General features: G+C 48.0%; 2 protein-coding genes across 2 annotated transcripts; one reads left to right on the plus strand and one right to left on the minus strand.

Moving 5' to 3' along the window:
* The first annotated feature begins 14,490 nt into the window (after window positions 1–14,490).
* Window positions 14,491–18,094, plus strand: LOC123119308 (cytochrome P450 72A397). Its single transcript, XM_044539059.1, has 4 exons — window positions 14,491–16,034; window positions 16,172–16,395; window positions 16,524–16,768; window positions 16,854–18,094. The coding sequence occupies exons 1-4, from the start codon at window positions 15,740–15,742 to the stop codon at window positions 17,671–17,673; spliced, it is 1,584 nt and encodes a 527-aa protein (XP_044394994.1). The 5' UTR covers window positions 14,491–15,739; the 3' UTR covers window positions 17,674–18,094.
* Window positions 18,095–18,238: 144 nt separating this feature from the next.
* On the minus strand, window positions 18,239–20,548 carry LOC123119309 (p21-activated protein kinase-interacting protein 1-like). Its single transcript, XM_044539060.1, has 3 exons — window positions 19,778–20,548; window positions 18,806–19,097; window positions 18,239–18,585 (listed from the first exon to the last, which is right to left on the minus strand). Coding segments are annotated over exons 1-3 (966 nt in total). The 5' UTR covers window positions 20,450–20,548; the 3' UTR covers window positions 18,239–18,583.
* Window positions 20,549–21,174: the final 626 nt, after the last annotated feature.

The following is a 21,174-nucleotide window of genomic DNA, read 5'->3' on the forward strand; positions in this document are numbered from 1 at the left end:
CTTCGAACACCGGCCAGGTGACCAGCATCTCCGCCTTCTCCTGCCCTCTGCTCAAGCCGAGCGGTTTAGCCACACTCCTGACAACACGAGCCTCTGGTGGTGGTGACAAGATGTATTGGAGCTTGTTTAGATGTATAGATCCGCCTAAGAGAACAATGATATTCCCTGATAAACAAGTTAGATCTATGACGGCAGCCGACGTAGAGTTAATTACAGGGCATAAAATCTGGTCCTAAGCCGATCCCAACAGTGGATAAATCCGACTGACTAGAGCTGCTTTGGAAAGTGCAAGATCTGATTAGTGTTCCACCGGCTCGATACAGATAAAAGAACTCGTTCATGTAATCGCTAGCATATATATATATATCAGCTTTTCGCCCAGGCTTGTGATTGATCTACGTGCATGCATGGTGCTTGTGTACTTTTGGGAGTGAATTGCAAAAAACATCGACACTTCAGGCTAGGTTTGCACATATACGAAATTAATTGTGCCAAAAAACACTAATTTTTTTCATAAATTTTTGCAAAGAACACTGGTTGCTCGTTTGGACCGTTTTCAGTGCGTTTATGACAAGGGGGGCCCGCATCCGTCGACGTGGCAGCACTGTTCACACGGCAACGCCGTTAGACGGCGTTACACGCCGCTGGCGCACCGGTTCGAGCCGGGCCGCTTAGTCTTCGAGCCGTTCCCCGCCCGGTCCGCTCCTCTCCCACTCTTTTCCTCCCCCGCACTCTCTCCTCTCAGTCATGGCGACGGCTGGCGGCGCAGGCGGCGACTGCGGCGGGTCTGCCGGCGTTGGAGACGATGGTCCACCTGTGGGAGATATATGCGGGAGCTCAAACCCTAGCTGGCCGTCGGATACGAGCAGCCCCAGCCAGAGCCCCCAACACTGTCTCGAATATGCGGCGGCAAGATCTTGGGCCAGGGCAGTGACGGAGAATCCGACGGAGAGTCACCGGATTGCCTCGTCATTCGGAGGCGTCTAGTAAGTTTCCTCTTCCCTCTTCCCTCTTCCTGTAGATCGATTCTAGGGTTAGGGTTAGGTTTTTTGGCAGTGTTAATTGGTGCTCTCTTAATTGTGATTTAGTTGTGGTTGATTTGTCGTCACTGTTAATGATGTAGTTTAGTGCTCTGTTGATGATGTAGTGGTTATGATGTAGGAGACAGAGTAGTTAACAGAGTAGCTAGTTGATGATGTAGTCACTAGAGTAGTTAGCAGGGTCTTAATTTGTTGACTGAGTAGTTGACAGTGGTTGACTGAGTAGTTGACAGTGGTTTTCATACTGTCAACTTCTCCATTGTTTGACAGTGGTTTTTAACAGTGAAGTTGACTGGTTTTCAGAACTTGGCAGTGGTTTTCAGATGGTGCTTGTGGTTTTTAGAGTGTACTGTACTGTATTTTAGCAATCATAGTGTTGATTACTCTGTTTTAGTGCTCTGTTTTAGGAATTATGCATTTTTATTTACAGTACATTGGTGCTCTGTTTTAGTGCTATGTTAATTAAGCTATTTTAATTATTTGTGTGTAGTTTGAACGATGATGTTTGGGAAGTTAGAATGCACTTCCATGACAGAGACAACTTGAAGAGATCAGTTTGCGTTTCAGACATAACATATTATAATTTGGTTGCCCTAATAAAGACAGAGGGATATGGGCTGAATGATTTCATGTATTTTGTGAGGGATCCTGGTGTGGGGATTACAGGAATGGATGAAATTTGTGATGATGATAAGGTGGATGAAATGCTTGACCATATTGCTAACAATGATCAGAATGTAGTGAACTTGACAGTGGTTAGGGGCACTGATCCAAGACCTGCAGATTTGAACTCAGGCTATCTGGTTGAGGAGCAGGTTCCTTTGAGCCATATAGGAGAGAACCCTGTGTATGTAGTAAATCCTTCTGGTGTTCTCCTAAGATCGCCAATAAAAAGTAAAATACAGAGTCAGCCAGAGCCATTGCAGTTCTACACCACACAGCAGAGCACAAACCATGATATGGGTACAGATGCTGCCATGGATCAATGCAATGCAGCAGATCAGGATGAACTGGAGACATTAATGGAGTTGAAGAGGAGAACAAAGATTGCCAAATTTAGGAAACATAAGATTGCAGCTGAGCATGTAAATAAGGTTAAGCAGAAGCTACCAATTCTTCTAACTGAAGATGATTCAGATCTGGATGGAGATGAGGACTATCTTCAGAGGCTTAATGAGATGAGGAAGCAAAGAGAGGATCCACTCATTCATTTTGATGGAGACACTGATGTGGATGAAGTGTATGAGGAAGATGAGGAAGGGCAGCATGTGGAGGTGGAGCAAGAGGAGCAGGTGCACCAAGAGGAGCAGGTGGAGCAAGATGAGCAGTTGGAGCAGCAAGAGGTGCCTACAAAAAAGAAGAAAGGTAGAAAAGGGCCAACAGAGAGGTCACATTCTAGCTTGGAACAGAGATTTGAGGATGTTTGGGCACCATCATCAGATGAGGAGGCAGATCTTGGTGTTTTGAAGCAGGAATATGATGATGGAGCTGAGGAAGTACAATTTGTTCTGCCCAATGGAAGGAAGAGCAGATCAGTGAGATCTTTGCCAAGGATCTGGTACAGTGAGGAGAGAGAACCCAGAGGAGCAGTTTTGCAGAAAACTTTGTTTCCTCAATGTGTATCAGTTTAGGAGAGCAGTTCAAACATTGCACATAACTCAGAATAGGAATTATGAGTTCCACAGAAACTGCAATGACAGCATCATAGTTGTGTGCACAAATGCAAAATGCCCTTTCTTTATTGCAGCTTCTGTTGTTGCAAATGAGACTACTTTTTGCATAAGGAAGGCAAATTTTGTGCACACATGCCCAGCAGTAGGAGAGAATGCCAAGGTCACTGCAAAATGGGTTGCACACCAGTGTGAGGCAATGATGAGAGTTGATATTGGCACACCAGCCACCACAATAATGCAGACACTGAAGAAGAAATATGGAATAGAGATCTCCACCCATATGGCCTACAGGGCTAGGAAGCAAGCATTGAAGGTTGTCCAAGGAGATCAGAGAGGACAATACACTAGAATAAGAGATTATTTGCAGGCTGTGTTGGATACAAACCCAGGCTCTAGATGTGTTGTGACTACTAGGCATCTACCAGAGCACCCAAGCAAAAACCCTAGGTTTCATGGCCTCTTTTTTTGTCTAAGTGCTTGCAAAGAAGGGTTTTTGAATGGATGCAGGCCATTCATAGGTACATTTCATTTACTAAGTTGTGAATTGTTTATGTGCTCACATTACATACACTATCTTCTCACAATTGTCAGCTTTGCAGGGGTAGATGGTTGTTTTATCAAGCTGTCAACAGGTCAACAGATCCTTGCTGCAACAGGAAGGGATGGGAACAATAATATCTACCCTATAGCATTTGGAGTTGTTGACAAAGAGGACAAAGACAGCTGGACCTGGTTCTTAACACAGCTTAAAGATGCGCTTGGTGGAGAAAGTGGGAAGTTTGGTTATTATACCATCATCTCTGATAGGCAGAAGGTAAACTTCTCTTCTCATACAATATTGCACTAGATTTCATTGTTTCGTTGTTTCATATGCACATTGCTCTAGCTTCATTGTTTCATAGGACCAATGCTTAGCTTTATTTCCCATTTGTTTCAAACAGGGGCTTTTAAATGCAATAAACCATGTTTTCCCCAATTGTCCACAAAGATTCTGCCTTAGACATATCTATCAGAATTTCCAAACTGTTGGTTTTAGAGGTGATGAATTAAAGAAACACATGGATGCAGCTAGCTACTCTTATACTGAGAATGAACACCTTGATGCAATGAATGCTTTGAAAAGAGAGTGTAAGGCTACTTGGACATGGCTTCACAAAATACCTGTTCATACTTGGGCTAGGCATGCTATGGATTTTAATTGCAAAACTGACCTGGTAGTGAACACCATCAGTGAGGTGTTTAATAAAATGATATTAGATGTCAGAGGCAAGCCAATAGTGACCATGATAGAAGGAATTAGGACAAAATTGATGGTCAAATTTAACAAGAATAGAACAAAGACAGAGACAGCAAATTGGGAGATTTGCCCTACCTATGCTGAAATGTTAGAGGAGACAAAGTACAACTCAAGGTGGTGCCAGACTTTGATGGCTGGTCCTAACATTTACCAAGTGACTAGTGGAGAAAACACCTACTCAGTGAACTTGCTGGACAGAACATGTGGATGTAGGAAATGGGATATGACTTCTATGCCTTGCCATCATGCAGTTTCTGCAATAGTGAAAGCTAAGTTGCAGCCAGAGGACTTTGTGGCTGATTTCTTCAAAAAAGAAATGTATAAAAAAGCATTTGCACATATCATATTTCCTGTGCCTGGTCCTAACCTGTGGCCAAGGACAAGAACTCAGGACATAGAGCCTCCAGTATTTAAAGACAAGGTTGGGAAGCAACAGACAAAGAGGAGGAAAAACCAATTTGAGAAGCCAGCACCAAGAGATACATCTAGGATGGCATCTATTACTTGCAGCAACTGCAAACTTGTAGGGCATAGATACAATGTTTGCTCCAAGCCACTCAAGCCAGCTCTTGCTTTGAGAATAAACCAGCATCAGGTTAGTTATAGTAGCACCTCAATTCTCTTTATTTTTGTCTCCATTGTAACTCACAAGCCTTAATTGTTTTTGAAATGCAGCCAAACAGGTCACAGGCTTCTACTTCAACAACAAATGCATCTACAGCTGCTGCACCACCAAGGAAGAGGCCATCTTCATCTACTGTTGCACCAGCAAGGAAGAGGCCATCTCCATCAACTGCTGCTCCTACACCTGCTGCCACTACACCAGCTGCTCCTCCAAGGAGGTCTCCCAGGAAGAAAGCTACCACTGCTGGTACAGCCTCTACCTCTACTGCAGGAAACAGGTCAACTTTTCAAGCTCCAAGACAGAGTGGAAGAAAAAGGACTTCTTCATACAAGTTGAAAGAGTACTTCTATGCTTCTGGGAACTAGATGCCTTTGTCTTTGTTGGCTTGTGATGCCTTTGTGTTGGCTGTGAACTAGATTATGCCTTTGTTGGCTTTCAGAACCTATGATGCCATTGTTGGCTTTCAACTAGATTATGCCTTTGTTGGCTTTCAGAACCTATGATGCCTATGTTGGCTTTGAACCATTATTGGTTGTGAGAACTTGGATGTTTATCTTAAATGTTGGCATAGATGGATGTGAGAACCTGACAATGTTGGCTGTCTTGGATGTTTATGTTATATGTTGCCTTTGGATGGACTAGATGTTTAGTTTGTTGGCTGTGATGCTGGTGATTCTGGTGATGATGATGCTTACTATGATTCTAGGGTCCCTCGGCGTCGAAAAAACCCAAAGTGAGTCTAGGGTCCCTCGGCGTCGAAAAACCCCAAAGTGAGTCTAGGGTCCCTCGGCGTCGAAAAACCCCAAAGTGAGTCTAGGGTCCCTCGGCGTCGAAAAACCCACCAAAGTGAGTCTAGGGTCACTCAGCGTCGAAAAACCCACCAAAGTGAGTCTATGGTCACTCGGTGTCGAAAAACCCCAAAGTGAGTCTAGGGTCACTCGGCGTCGAAAAACCCACCAAAGTGAGTCTAGGGTCACTCGGCGTCGAGAAACCCACCAAAGTGAGTCTAGGGTCCCTCGGCGTCGACAAAACTAGCAAGTGAGTCTAGGGTCTCTCAGCATCGACAAAACTAGCAAGTGAGTCTAGGGTCTCTCACCATTGACAAAACCAATCAACAACATCAGATTCAGCTTCAGCTTGGTCTGCTCCAAACAAGTGAGTCCACATAACTGGAAGATCCATACATAACCATAAATAATAAGTACCATATTACAGGATAGTGCTTAATGCTAAATAGGTGCATTACATAACCATAATTCAGATATTACTAGATCATTCATCTAATAGTAGTCATTACATAACCATAATTATAGTACTCATCATTCCATAACCATGCTGGTGGTACTAATAAGCAGCATATTACATTATACTGCTCATTCATCTAAGATGGCCTTAATCCCATTCAGCTTCAGCTTGGTCTGCTCCACAACCTTCTCAAGCTCATCAATGTGGGCCTGCAACTTAATCTTCTCTTCAGCAAGCTTCAACTTCATGTTCCTAATGACATTGTCTTGAGCAACTGTCAGGTTCTTGAGCATGTCATACTTCTCCTGCAGCTTGCTCTCATCAGGTTTGTTCTGCATCTTACCTCTCTCCATCTGAGCCATCTGCTCCTGGGCATCCAAGAGGCCGTTGACATCTTCAACCAGCCTCTCATAACTTGCCTGCAGCTTGATCTTCTGTTGTGTCAGATTGTGAACAGCAAATGAGCTTTCCAGATTGTCCTCAATCTTGCTCCTCCTGCACTCTTCATACTTATCCCACAACTTGGTCAATGCATTCTCCATTGTAGCTGGCCAAAATGGATCAACCCATTCAACTAGCCCACAGTTTCTTCCCTCCTGTAATATTAGTGTTAAACATGTGTTACGTGTAACACAATGCTATAAAGTAACAAATGGTGTAAAGTGCTCACTAATCCACATGGTATAAAGTAACAAACAGGTATAAAGTAACACAATGAGTTAAAAAACAGGTATGAGCTAGCTATATGACACAGTGAGTTAAACAATTACAGTGCTCACTAATCCACATGCTATAAAGTAACAAGTCTCAATCAGTGCTCCCAACCCTATGCACATACTGGCATATAAACAATGACCTCACTAACCCACCACTATCACAGAAAATACATAACTAATTAACAACCTAACTAATAGACCAGATCTGCTGACAACACTGTGCACATGCTCACATATAAACAATTACCTCACTGAGCAACTAGCACACCAGATCTGCTAACTATAAAATTAGTACTAAACAATGACCAGATTAGCATAATTTGGCACATACCTTCACAGCACAAGCAAGGAACCTCCTGCCAGTATGGATGTCCTGGAAAGCAACAAGCCTCTTTGCTGGCAGGGAGTGTTCATTGCACAAAACGTCAGGTTGAGTGCCCTCGAAATCGGAGTCATCCATGGTCTCGGGGAGCTGGAGGTGCAAAGAAAAGTCAACAAAACTTCAGATCAAGGCTCAACAGAAAAATCCCCAAATTGCAACCCTAACCCTAACCCTATCTTGAGCTCGAGCAACTCACCTTGATGATGCCCTCGTCCGAAGCTGAGTCGGCGTACTGGTGAGAGTTGTCGCTGCTGTCGTCATCAGACCAAGACACCATGGCGACGCGGCGGCGATGGCGGTCGGAGATGTGGGAGGGGGCGGCGGCGGCGAACGAGCGGGAGCAGAGAGAGGGAGAAGGATGAGAGAGAGTGAGGGCTGGGGGTGGGCCTGCACCGCTTCGGGGGTGTTCGACCCGCCCGGCTCGAACCGGTGCGCCAGCGGCGTGTAACACCGTCTAACGGCGTTGCCGTGTGAACAGTGCTGCCACGTCGACGGATGCGGGCCCCCCTTGTCATAAACGCACTTAAAACGGTCCAAACGAGCAACCAGTATTTTTTGCAAAAAAAAAAATATGAAAAAAATTAGTGCTTTTTGGCACAATTTCGTATATGTGTGGTTCCTGCAAACCTAGCCTGAAGTGTCGATGTTTTTTGCAATTCACTCTACTTTTGGCTGTTCCTACTCATTGTACATGTGACCTGATACTTTGTTTTCTTCACGGCATGATCAGGTGTTCTTTTTTTTCGAAACGGAGGCAAAAGATTTGCCTCATCGATTAATTAAGAAGAAGAGAATTGCCCAGTTAATTAACGGAAAATTGGGCGAAAACCGAATCAGATGTTCTTTTTGGAGTGGATGGATTTCGGAGAAGCCAACGTCAAGGACAACGTTTGGCCACGGTTGTCAGAGTACACAACAGATAAGATGAAAGAATTATTCAAGTTGGCAAGAAGCGGCACATTCCATTTCAAGGCAAGAAGAATTTTCAATTATGTTCTCAATTCAAAATTTGGATGCAGTTTTGTTAGTACAAGGAAGCATGTGCGTTATTACCACTCCTGATTAGATTAACTGCTTTTCTCTGGCAACATGTACAGACAAAATCCATGGCCTCTTATATGGCGATTCAGTGGGAACTACATCCACCTTGTCAGGACAGTACACATTCAGTTGCTGCCGTCAGGATTGCTACCAAAGAATTTATCAGCACTGCAGTGTGCTCAAGGATTCGTGATGCAGTGCTGCATTTTGCCATCAACCACAAGCCACCTGGAGATACTCTGTCACATGAACACCTTCAGAGATGCTCCCATCTTGTGCTCCAGATTTTCAACAAACTTGACAATGGCTCCACCTCTATGTACTCTGAATTCATGGGCATGCTCCTAGCTGCAGAGCAAGAGCAGTCAAAAACGACTGTCCACAAATCAACCACGCCTGCAGCAACACTTTGTTGTCCCTGTCATGACTTCTGAAGGTTATATCACTGCAAAAACTCTATACGTAATGGACCCCATGCTGGCAACTCACCAAGGAGCACAGTAGAGAAGAAACACAAAGACACAAGTCTGCGCATTCTACGTGCCCTCTTTCAGTGCCTTCATGAGTGTTATCCAGATTGGCATTTTGCTACTTCCCCATGGACTTACAGGTATAACAATGCCTGGCATCGGAACTGCACCATGTAAGTTTGTCCAAAACAGAACTTATGAACCTCAAAATTTTGATACATTCATCTGTGTGCAAGAAACTGATGATTTAGTACCTACTAAAAAAAAGCATTTCTGAGAGCGGTTTCTACGTCCTACACTACATCAGAGCGTTCGATGGTCTGAAGCTGATAACACTGCCAACCCCAGTAAGTTGGCAAACCTTTTCAGTACTATTGAGATCACAAACATGCAGTTACTAACAGACATGCTCCCTGCAGGGTTTGATTTCATACCTAAGGATGCAGATGGCGTACGAGATTCTCAGGATGAAAGGCAACAAGGCCGACTTCCAAAACTACATGTATGATTGCGACACTTGTAGAAGCGGTCGCCGGCGCGTACGAGATTCTACATCTTGCTTGGTGTTCGCCATGAACTGCAACTAGGGTACCTCGCTCGATTTGGGGGGAGTCGAGTAGACAGGCCTGTGTGGGATAGCTAGATAATAACTGTCCTTGGTGGACCCCACATACGCCATTTCCTACCATCAAACGGGGCTGCGGCTCGTAAACGGCGAGACGAACGTCAACTTAATTGCGCCGTCGCAACCCAAACGGTCGTCCAGTGACGACCTCGGTATATTGATAGGCTGTACTACTGCGTACATCTACTCTACCACATACGGCCCACATCCCGGTAAATATTGAACGATTCGTGATACCAGGAGCGTGCGCGCTCGTCCGCGCCCAGCAATATTCGCATAGATCAAAGCCTTCAAGCTTGTCGATCAGTTCAAAAATCCCGTGTGTGTCCTAAAGCTACCAAAAGCTGGTCTTCAAGAATTTCCATTATGTTGCTGAAAATAAGAAAACGGTTAATTAACTGAACAAAAAATAGCACACCAGACTAGCATGTGTTCTATAGCTTCTGCAAAGAAACCTTAAATAAGACACTTCCTATTCACAGTTAACCCTACAAGAAGAATTGATCAACGAAAGCACAAGTGAGCGGGTGAAGGAAATGAGAAACAACAAACAGAAATGACAATTAAGTAGATGTTACGGTTCGAATAGCCACTAGGCATAGCATTCAACTGATTCCTGGACCAGGTTTGAATAGCATACATCACAAAATGGCATAATTTGGCATCTCGATCAATCCAAAGGGTAAGTGACGTTGGATACCGTGTGCTAGAAAACCTCATTGAAGAGTTTGTTTCTTTTTCCACTCTTAAAAAAACCCTAAACCTAGTGATTACTACTACCTGGCGATTAGCTTTAGCTAGCCAGCTACACAAGAGAGGCGGGTGGCCACCTTCGGATCCGCAAACAAAGGAAGAAGAGGCCGAGTTTCGGACATAAAACAAAGGAAGAAGTGCTATGTCGTGTACATAGGGAAAGTTTTGGGAGTGTACGACGAGTGGCCCGAGTGTCAGGCCCGAGTGGAACGGTTCTCAGGCGCCAGCCATAAAGGGTTCGGTAGCAGACAAGAAGCAGAAGCGAGTCATTTGAGGTTCATGCTAGCGCGAGAGAGGAATCATAACAGCCGCCTCATGTTCTGCATAGTTCCGCTCTCAGTCATAGTGATTGCTCTTCTCTTATATATCATTGTTTAGATGATGACAATGTAGTTGCAAGTATTCGACACTTGTATCACTATTTCAAGATGATGACGAGAGACATCACTTTGTGTTGGATGATGATTAAGATGATGACATGATTTGATAAGACTATTTGTATGTGTATGAGATGATTAGATTTGTATGTGTATGATATGATAGAGACTATTGTATAAACCTGTAAAAATACAAAACAAACATGCAATAGAAAAAAATAGAAAAATAATAACAATAGCGAGGGGTGTGTGTAGCAGTAGCGAGCGGTTAGCAATAGCATGCTCTAGAAAGACGGGTTGTAGCTATTAGCAGCAGCGCGCTTATGTATCACGCGCTACTGACAACTACCCAAAAAAAACATGAGCATTCACTGGTTGCCCGTGTAGCTTTGGTGTTGTCCGGTTGCAGGTTCGCTGGTTGACCGTAGATCCTCAAAAAATAAAAAACCGTTCGCTGCTGACTGAGCTAGCAACGCTAGCCAAGAGGCAATATCCTTCGCTCAGGAAGGCCTGCGGCGCCACGCTTGCCTGTAGAATAGGCCTGTCTAGCAAGTACTACTACTTAAATCACGAAGCTTATTCTTTTTCGACTACGCATAAGTATGTGTACTATATATTAAAAAAGGGATGAGGTAAAGAGCCCCTCCACGTTGGTAGTTACAACTCTGACTCCACCGACAACGCAACCTCTAGTCTCGCCACGGCCTACCTCTAGCGCCACAAAAAAGGCGTCCATGTCGGGCTTCAGAAGGGCCACCGCTCTCCGTCAATCACAATAGCGTTGATTACCTTTGTGGGTGAGGGGGTTACTCCATCGAATACAATCACGTTTCGGTGCTTCCACGGTTCCCACATTACTGGGACGAAGATTACCCGCGCATCCTTCATGCTCATGGTTCCTCTAAGGATCATGCAAATTTGACATGCTATAAAAATATTGACATGCTCTAAATAGAAAAACGCATTGATCTAAATAACAAAACTGTCACGCTCTGTGTAACTAAATTGTCATGCTCAATATAATAGAAAAACACCACATATCCAACATTTAATATATAGAGATAACATGTAAAAAGTTATCATGATTCTACAAGAGTTAATGTATCACATGAGTAGGAAGTTCACAAAAAATGGATAACACACAAAAACACGATATGATCTAAAGAAATGAAAATAACCAAAAATGCTAACAACATAAATTACCAACAAAAATCACGGCAACTATGTGTAAATGTATATGACAAATTATAGAATTTTTTATATCGACTCCTACGCCATGGCAAATTTCAATTTTTTTTTCCTAGAGAATTTTTTTGAAGTGTTTCTAAAGAACCATTGCAAAATTTAGAAAAATTGTAATAGCCACATGGTATTTTTTGGGAAAATTGTAATAGTCGCATGACAAAATGGATATGCAATTGGCTCAATGTGACATGATATGAGTAGTTATTATGCAACAAATGAGATGTACAATGTGTTGTAAAACGGAGAGTAAATTGCTGAAAGCCACCACATTTGTGGCGCGGATACTCGAAAACCACCACTTTTGCCAAAAAATTCAAAAAACCACCATTTCCGCGGCAAGTGAATAACACATTGCACTAAACAAGCTGTGAACCGCGACTAACAGCAAACCTGACAAGTTGGGCCCACTTACGGTCCAGGGGCGTGGATGCGCACAGACGGACACTAGCGGCGTTTGCAAATAGGTTTGGGCCCACACACACACCGACCAACAGCCACTGGTTCCGCTCCCACAGTAGATCTCGCCATGGCCGCCGCCGGAGCTCTCTGCTCCTCGCCGCCGTGGAAGCCTTCCCTCCTGCAGGCCGCCTCCGAGTTGGGGGCGCCGCCGTCGGAGATGCGAGCGGAGCCGAAGGATCCCAGCGGCGCCGATGAGCCTGACCCCAGGGACGATTCATGCAGCCTCACCCTCCCCGCCCAGATGCGCCGGCGCCGTTCCACCACCGACGACGCTCCACAGGGGGAGAGGTAGGGAGCTCCAATGGAGGACGCGCGCACGAGCTCCCTTGCAGTTGTCTGTGGTGTCGTCGTCGGGCTTGGTTCGTGGCCGACGCCAGCCGGAGCTCGCAGTCGAGCGCGTGTGCGGGTACGGGAACTCGGCTCCAACCAAATCAACGGCGACGGCCATGGGCGGGAGCTCGGCTCCGGCCAAATCGACGACCACGACCATGGGCGGGAGCTCGGCTCCGGCCAAATCGACGACCACGACCAAGGGCGGGAGCTCGGCTCCGACCAAATCGATGACCACGGCCACGGGCGGGAGCTCGGCTCCGACCGAATCGACGGCTACGGCCATGGGCGGGAGCTTGGATCCTACCAAATCAATGGCTACGGCCTAGGACGCCGCCGCCCCGCACCCTGTGCTGCGACTGGCCCTCTTCCCACCCCGAGACGCGGCGCCGTCGCCGTCCCTTGCGCCACCGGCAGTGTTGTTTCTCCTCCGGTCGCCGCTGCACAACAGGTGAGCCACAGACCACGCCCTCCTCCGGCTAACGTCCGTCCCCTTGCCCCCATTTGCAAATGCCACGTGGCCCCGGCAGGTGGGCCTAACCGGTCAGTTTTGCTGTTAGAGGCAGCTCAATTTCGAATCAGGACAATGTGTTATTCACTTGCCGCGGAAATGGTGGTTTTTTGAAACTTCTAACAAAAGTGGTGGTTTTAGAGTATCCGTGGTGGCTTTGAGCAATTTAGTCAAAAACGGACTCGTTAGAGCCAATCTCTCTTGAGCTATGCCAACCACACCACCAAGGGCTAGCCGGCCTGGGGCCAGCTGGAGCGGCTTCGCGTGCTGGAGATCTCCGGCGCGTCTCTGGACGGCCTCGCGGTCGGCGCCGCCGTCGCCGCGTGCCCCAATCTCACCGACCTCGCTCTGCTCAAGTGCCAGTGCTCTGGCTACGTGCCCAGCGCTGCCGCCTTGACTTGGTCGGCTCCGGCACCCGCGCCCCATGTCGACTCCCCTTGAGCTCCAGGGTTTCAACTGGGTCTCGCTGGAGCACGACGACGGCATCGGCGACAGCCCAAAGCGCCTCACGATTGCCAACAACATCGGTAAGCCCCTATGCATGGCAGTTCTGAACTTCTGGTTCGTTTCATCTTTGTCTATACTTTTGATTGTTTCAGGTACTGTGTACACTATCTGGATCGGCAGGCTCCCGGTGTTAGAGCAGCTGTCTCTGCGTGGCGTCCAGTGGAGCTGGGGAGCCGTCAGCCGTGTTCTATCCTGCGCCGCCGAGGTGAAGCATCTGGAGATGAACATTGCGTCCTGCGGTGATTCCGATGCGAGGGAGCCTTTTCCCGAGGTCGACCTTGCTGGATTCTTCAACAGCCACCCAAAGCTTCGCTCGCAAGTTTGAGGTCCATGATGCAGCCCCGGTCTGCATCCCGATGGTGCCCCTCACCTGTTCGACGGAGTGCTCGACCCAGGTCGACGAAGCCCATGACGCCGCCACCGACGTTTCTGCTGTTCTGCACGTGTCGCTCCTCCCAGCAGCCACACCGATGCTCGTCACTGACCTCCTTCACTCGGGTACCGACGCTGTCGATTCGATGCAGCTGTTTCGGAACCATGACCTGGAGGTCTCGCCGCCCACAAGACACGAAGGGCTGCCGATACGGCCGGCGCCATGGCCATCATTTCTGGTGCAGCATAGTGCAGAGGGGAATGAGGTTCGACCCACTCCATGGCCGTCGTTTGCTTGCTCTCATGAAGAGGACATAGCTTCCGGATGAATACTATTCTACTATTGACAATTTTGCTTTACTGGTGACTATCACTGTTAATGTTGTTTGTTCATGGGAACCTATTGAGCATCAGTTTACAACTGTTCTTGATCAGGGGCATTGGAAGTTTTCTGAACATGCTGCTGTAGGTAGTTTTCCTAAGCCTAAAAAAATGCCAGAGACACTGCGGATCACGACCATGTCAGTACAAGGGAAAATTTCGAGTCAAGGGAAAATTAAGGAATGTCTTAGTTTCGCATTGGACAGGGCTGTCTTAGCCAGCTTAAAAAAAAAACTCTGGGTTCTCTGAGGGTTGGCTAGCTTGCAATTCTGCTGCCATGGGGCTTCAGCGTGATGAACTACCCAATGCTGGTGTTACAAATCTTGGTCCGGCTGTGACTATACTTGTTGATGGTGTTGCCTCACTAGAAATCGTTGAGCAGCAGTTTCTAGTTGTACATGAGCAAGTCAGGCAGTTGGCTGGGTGTTTTTGTCTTGACAAATTTTGGAGCATTGGAGATCTTATGAGCGCCACGTATTGGATTTGGAGTATGCGGTTATTGGTGGCGACCCTATTTCTCATAAATTGCAGGGAATATACAAGCTGCAATTGAGGGGTGTCCACGGTGGTATTACTCATGTGATCTTCCCGGTGCTTCAGTTTCCGTTTCGACCGAATACTCTACCGGTGATGTGCATAAGTCATGCGATCCCGGGAGGGTCACCAGGCAGACTTCTGATATTCAACTGTCGCAGATTCTAATGGCAATGGTAATCAGCATGAGCGCATCGGGCATGGGGGGTATGGTGTCTTCTTCCTGCTACAATCAAGAACATTTCCAAGGAAGGTGGGGTGTCGTCGCTGTTGTTGCCGGCTTCATGCAAGGCTCTGTCGACAGCTTCAACGACTACTTCAGCATCTCCTTCAACTCGGTCGACATCGCCTACGACTACTACCCCCACGTCGTTCAAGTCAACGCCAACTTCGGCTACCACCGCGACTTTGAGCTGGTCACGGACCATGGAGTGCAATGGGATCTGGACGGTTCTTGGGAGCCCCCGGTCCTGCACGTGTACATGGGCCAGGCCCGGCTGTGCACCACCCTGAGCGCTGCCCACTACAAGTATCTGGGGCAGTTTGTCTCAAAAAAAAAAAGTATCTGGGGCAGAGACAGCAAACAGATCATCCAGTGGATCACGGCGGACCGGCGGCTTCCCCTTTTACCTTTCTTCCTCCTTGGCTCCTCTCGAGAGTGCTTCCTCCGTTCGTGTATCGATGAACTGTAACCTGCTACTGCAACAGAGAGCGTAGATCGAACCCTGTGTCCATCTATTCCCTTACACTTCAGTAGCCAACCATTACACAATTGCAGTCACACCATGCTGAGCAGAAGCTGATCACCCTCGAGTCCCTAGCCAGGTACAGTCCAGGATGGTAATTAGGACCTCCAAGGTAAATAACTGCCACAAGGCTGCAAAACTCTTCATTCTGTTTCTTTCTCCTTGTTTCCCTGCACCGACAACTAGACATGTACGTACGCACTGATGGCAGAAGCTTGTCAGCAAAATCAACACCATTCAGCTTTGGTTACTCCATCAAAACAGTATCATAACGTCCATAGGAGTTTGTCTCTTATTATATATAATTGGTTTCCCTCTCTGCATAGCATAGCTTCCCTCCTAGCACTCACCTCTTGCATTGCATGCCCCAACACCAAACTGTGAGCTAGGCTTCAGAGCTCGGATCGGCCATGGCGATCGGAGCTGTGCTGTCGCAACAATGGAGCTTGCTTTTCTCGGTTGCGGCACTCGTGGCTCTATGGTGGGCCTGGCGGGTGCTGGAGCTGGCCTGGATCACCCCGCGGAGGCTGGACCGAGCGCTGCGGGCCCAGGGCCTCGGCGGCAGGGCGTACCGCTTCCCGTTCGGCGATCTGCGGGAGTTTTCCCGGCTGGTCGCCGTGGCCCGGTCGGTGCCCATGCTGCCGCCGTCACACAATATCACAGCGCGGGTGGCCCCCCTGTACCACAGCGTGATCAAGGAGCACGGTAAATAAATTAAATCCATCGTTACATTATATATGCTCTTTTTTTCGCATATTAAAGATGTTATTAGTGAACATGGCTGTGATGGTCACTTGTTCAGACTTGCATGTCTGAAACTCAAGGAAGCTGAAAATTTGCAGGGAAGATCTCCGTGACCTGGTTCGGCCCGACCCCGAGGGTGATCGTGAACGATCCAAAACTGGTGCGGGAGATACTGGCCAACAAGTCCGGGCACTTCCGGAAGCGCAAGTTCAGCAACGGCATCGTCAGGCGGCTGGCCAACGGGCTGGTGAGCCACGACGGCGAGAAATGGGCCGCTCACCGGAAGATCATCAACCCCGCATTTCATCTCGAGAAACTCAAGGCAAGCGTGAAAACCAAACCATGAGCAATTGTTTTTTTCTCTTCACTTCATGTCAGAACATGCAACTCCAAGGAGCCGCTTGCTCGCTTTGTCTGAATGATGTTCAATTTGCCTTGGTTGTGATGCAGAAAATGATGCCCGCTTTCGTCGCCTGCTGCAATGAGCTGGTGACTAGGTGGGAGGATCGCGTGGGGTCCGACGAGGCCAAGGAGATAGACGTGTGGCCGGAGTTCCAGAACCTCACCGGCGACGTGATCTCCCGTGCGGCGTTCGGCAGCAGCTTCAGCGAAGGGAGGAGGATTTTCCAGATACAGTCGGAGCAGGCCCAGAATGTGGTGAAGATGCTGAACACCCTATACCTCCCAGGTTTCAAGTGAGTCTCCCGTTACACTCTTGGTCGCTTTTGCACATTACCCGCTTGTGATCACTGTTCTTGCTCGGTTTTGTCTTTCCGGCAGGTTCTTGCCGATGCAACTCAACCGACGGGTGAAGGCGAACGGGCGCGAGGTCGAGTGGCTGCTGAAAGGCATAATCGGCAGGAGGGAGAGGGCCATGAGAGAAGGCAACGCCAGCAACGATGACCTGCTGGGCGTGCTGATGGAGTGCAACGCCGCGGAGACCAAGGAAGCCGGGAGCTCCAAGCCCATCATGACCATGGACGACATCATCGGGGAGCTGAAGCTCTTCTACTTCGCCGGAATGGACACCACCGCCGTGCTGCTCACCTGGACGCTGGTGGCGCTGAGCATGCACCCCGAGTGGCAGGACCGCGCGAGGGAGGAGGTCCTGCGCGTCTTCGGGAAGGAGGACCAGCCGGACCTGGACGGCGTAAACCAGCTCAAGGTGGTGGCCATGGTGCTGCACGAGGTGCTCAGGCTGTACCCGCCGGTCATCCAGTTCGACCGGCAGACGTACACGGAGGTGGAGCTGGGCGGCGTCAGGTACCCGCCGGGCGTGATCCTCTCGCTGCCCATCGTGTTCCTCCACCATGACCCGGACGTCTGGGGAGAGGACGCCGACGAGTTCAGGCCGGAGAGGTTCGCCGAGGGCGTCTCCAAGGCGTCCGGGAACTCGTCGTCGTCGGCGTTCTTCCCGTTCGGCTGGGGCCCGCGGATCTGCGTCGGCCAGAACTTCGCGCTCATCGAAGCCAAGATGGCGCTGAGCAGGATACTGCAGCGCTTCGAGTTCGGGCTGTCGCCATGCTACAGGCACGCCCCGTTCCCGGTCTCCACCCTGCAGCCTGATCATGGCGCGCCCATCCTGCTCAAGAAACTCTAAGTCTCAACATGCTGTCTTAAAATAATCTCCTCAGCGTACTGTAAACCAAGAGAGAGGTACTTCTTCCGTCCTATAATATAAGAGCGTTTTTGACACTAGTATAGTGTAAAAAACGTTCTTATATTATGAGACGGAGGGAGTATTTGTTTGTTTTCTGGGTTTTGTTTAATTGTTATCAGAGGTGAAGCTCAAATAGATTGGTTTCATCCATCGTCTCATAATATAAGAGCATTGTTTTATACTAGTGGAGGGAGTAGTAGTTCATATCAGGATATCAAGATCCTTAATATCCAAACCAGTGCTGCACTATTGGGGATTGCCCTGCAATTCAAGCTAGCATCCTCCAGTCAAAAAGATAACAATGGACAATTTAGCATGAATCAAGTCAAGCTAAATATTCATCAATCGACCCAAAGGAACAGAAAGATCTTTACAACTGAAAACATTTTTGTGATGATCAGGTCAACAATCGTTTCCAGTTTCAGTGTCAGGCACCAGTTCATATCATTTTGTATATGACTGGAAAAACTTTGTGTGGGTGCAAAAGTCAAACATCAACGAATGGTGGAAAAAGGAGGGTAGAAATTCATACATGGAGACTAAATATTTGTGGCAACCTGCACACTTAATATTAGAACAAAATGGTTTACACTGAAGACTTTTGATTGATACAATCGGATCTTGCAATCGCCTTGACATTAATCTAACCAGTCCATGCCCTCAAGCCAAACTATGATGATGTATAATCGATGACTAGCTCTCATACCATACATTTACCATGCATCCAGGATTTCCAGCTTGTTGTTTCCTCCACCAGTAAGAACTACATAGACTACACTGACATCACAAAACTGGTAGTCCATCCTCTCTTCGATAGTTCAACTCAAACTCAACATCTCACTTGATTAACTCCTGCAGAATCAAGAGACACCAGTGAACACGAATGCGAGTGACAAATATGATTATATGAAGAAAAAAAATGGCATTTAGTTCAAAGTATCAACTCATGACTGTACTAATAAAAAAAGTATCAACTCATGAAACCAGGTTTAACATCAATCACGATTCTTTTTCTGAGAATAATCAATGCTATGCTCTGTTTTATGTATAGCTGAAGCTTCCATGGACTTACATTTCAATGATGTCCCAGCAAGGCATGTTAGCCTTGCTTTTGTGTTGGCCTCTGCCAATGGAGTAGGCTTCTCGCTACCAATCATCCGAACATCCCAGATCCTTATGATGCCATCAGATGAAGCCGAGGCAACTAGAGTGCTCGATTCAGATCCGTCATTCCGGTCATCGAAAACGACAATCCCTTTTACACGAGTTGAATGAGCGCCCTCGATGCGCGATGAAACCTTGCCGCTCGTCAAATCCCAAGCAGTAATACCACGATCCTCTCCTCCGGTGTAAAGAATTCCATTCTGGCACATACATGATAAACAAGTGGGCAATATATAAAAGCAATGGAAGTGAAGCTAAAATGCTATGACATTATGCCTACGCCCATATTCGTGTGGTGTTTCCACTTCTAGAAGAAAGATTTAAAGCACAAAGAATAGAAAAGAAATGGAAGTGAAGCTAAAGCTCTACTTCTAGAAGAAAGATTTATAGCACAAATAATAGAAAAGTAATGGAAGTGAAGCTAAAGCGCTATGACAGTAAGTATCTGAAGATCCGCCGACTTCACAAGGGGAAACAGAACCGAGTCCAGATAGATTGACCACAACATGATGTTATACCTATGAGTCTTATGGGCTGTGATATGGCTGACCAAAGGACAAATTTGCATTGAACAGGATAACAAATTTGCATTGTATAGGGTATAAACAAGTTGCATTATGGGCTGTCAGATGGCTGACCAAAGGTTTGCCAAATTTGCATTGGACAGGGTAACAGTTTCCAGGAACTTCTCAAGCCATACAAAGTAGACTCTTAACCAGCCATAATCTTTTAAATCCTAGGTAAGAAGCTACTAGTAACATTAAGCGATATAAGCACGCTTATGACCATGTTCTTTTTCCTAGAGAAATCTATTATCATGGCATGATTAACAATATAGATAGGTTTATTACCAGGAGCCACAGCAAATGTGGATGAATACCTTTGATGGAGCTAAGGCGAGAACCCTCTTGTCGCAGCGCATCTCATGGATGATCCGGGCGTCCTCGGAGTCATGCACGGTGACCTTCTCCTCAGCGGCCATCACGAAGCGGTCACCGCCGGCGGCGTCCTGGGCGTACGCGACGGCCGAGGCGGGGCGCTCGAGGCGGCAGGTGAAGCTGCGGCGGCCGCGGAGGAGGTTGACCATGGAGAGGCCCCCGGCCCGGCCGACGGCGAGCGCGACCCGGCCCGAGGGGTGCACGGCGAGGGCGTCGGCTGCCTCGCGGCCCCGCGGGAAGACGCGGAGCGAGGTGAGGAGCGCGAAGCCGTCGGCGTCGTAGAGGTGGAGCAGGCCGTCGTCGGAGGCGGCGAGGAGGTTGCGCGGGACGGGGCCGATGGAGTGGAAGGCGAGCGCGGAGACGGCGGCGGAGGGATCGAGGAGCGGACCGAGGTCGGCGGCGGCGCGCAGGTCGTAGAGGCGGATGGAGTCGTCGGCGCCGCCGGAGGCCGCGAGGCCCGCCCGCGGCGCGGCGGCCACGCAGCGGATGGGCCCCGCGTGGGCCGGGTAGGAGAAGAGCGGCGCGAGGGCCTGGGCCTCGTCGGAGGAGGCGGCCAGGGCCTTGAGGGAGAAGCCCCAGATGAAGCGTTCGTAGGAGCCGGCGACGAGGGCCATCGGAGACGGTGGGGAGGGGAGGGGAGGGAGCGCGCCGCCGCCGCCGCCGCCGGAAGGGTTGGGGAAGGAAAGCAAGGGGAGAAGGGTTTGGGGTTTGGTCGTTTCGCGGTGCCTTGTGGGCCAGGACATGGCCACCATCGCTGCACGAATCACGAGGAGGGTGCACGGACGGCTGCGATGAAATTCCACGTACGGGTACTGACAGGCGGGCCCCACTCGGATTAAGCGAATTTCCCGAGTGTGTGACAGAGCAGTTTTTGAGAAATAATACTCTCTCCAATCTATATTAATTGACGCTGATTTAGTACAGGCTTTACTAATTGTACCTCTATCTATAACTAAAGGTAAAAATGTTTTACAGTTCAAAAACATCTTATGTTTCGAGGCGGTTTGGATCCAAGCCTCACCTGCCCTGCCAATATATTGGCGTTCACCAAGGATTGATAAGGTTGTTTGGATGGGATCCAATATTTTACGCTAACTCCATGGCGAACTGGGCAGGCACAATTGTCCGCCAAAATTTTGGCTGCCCACGATTTGGTGGGCGGATGTGGGCAAAAACCAAACAGCACCTTATTTACTAAGGCAGTAAAATGCAGTGATTTTCGCATATACTATGATATAAAGGTATTTTAGAAGTTTTTGCCACTCTAGTTTTTGTCCACCTTGCTCAGGTCACTCTAAAATTTAACATTTTCCTTTTGCCACTCTTAGATTTTGACAAT

This window comes from Triticum aestivum, chromosome 5D, assembly GCF_018294505.1.
Source record: "Triticum aestivum cultivar Chinese Spring chromosome 5D, IWGSC CS RefSeq v2.1, whole genome shotgun sequence".
Taxonomy (NCBI): domain Eukaryota; kingdom Viridiplantae; phylum Streptophyta; class Magnoliopsida; order Poales; family Poaceae; genus Triticum; species Triticum aestivum.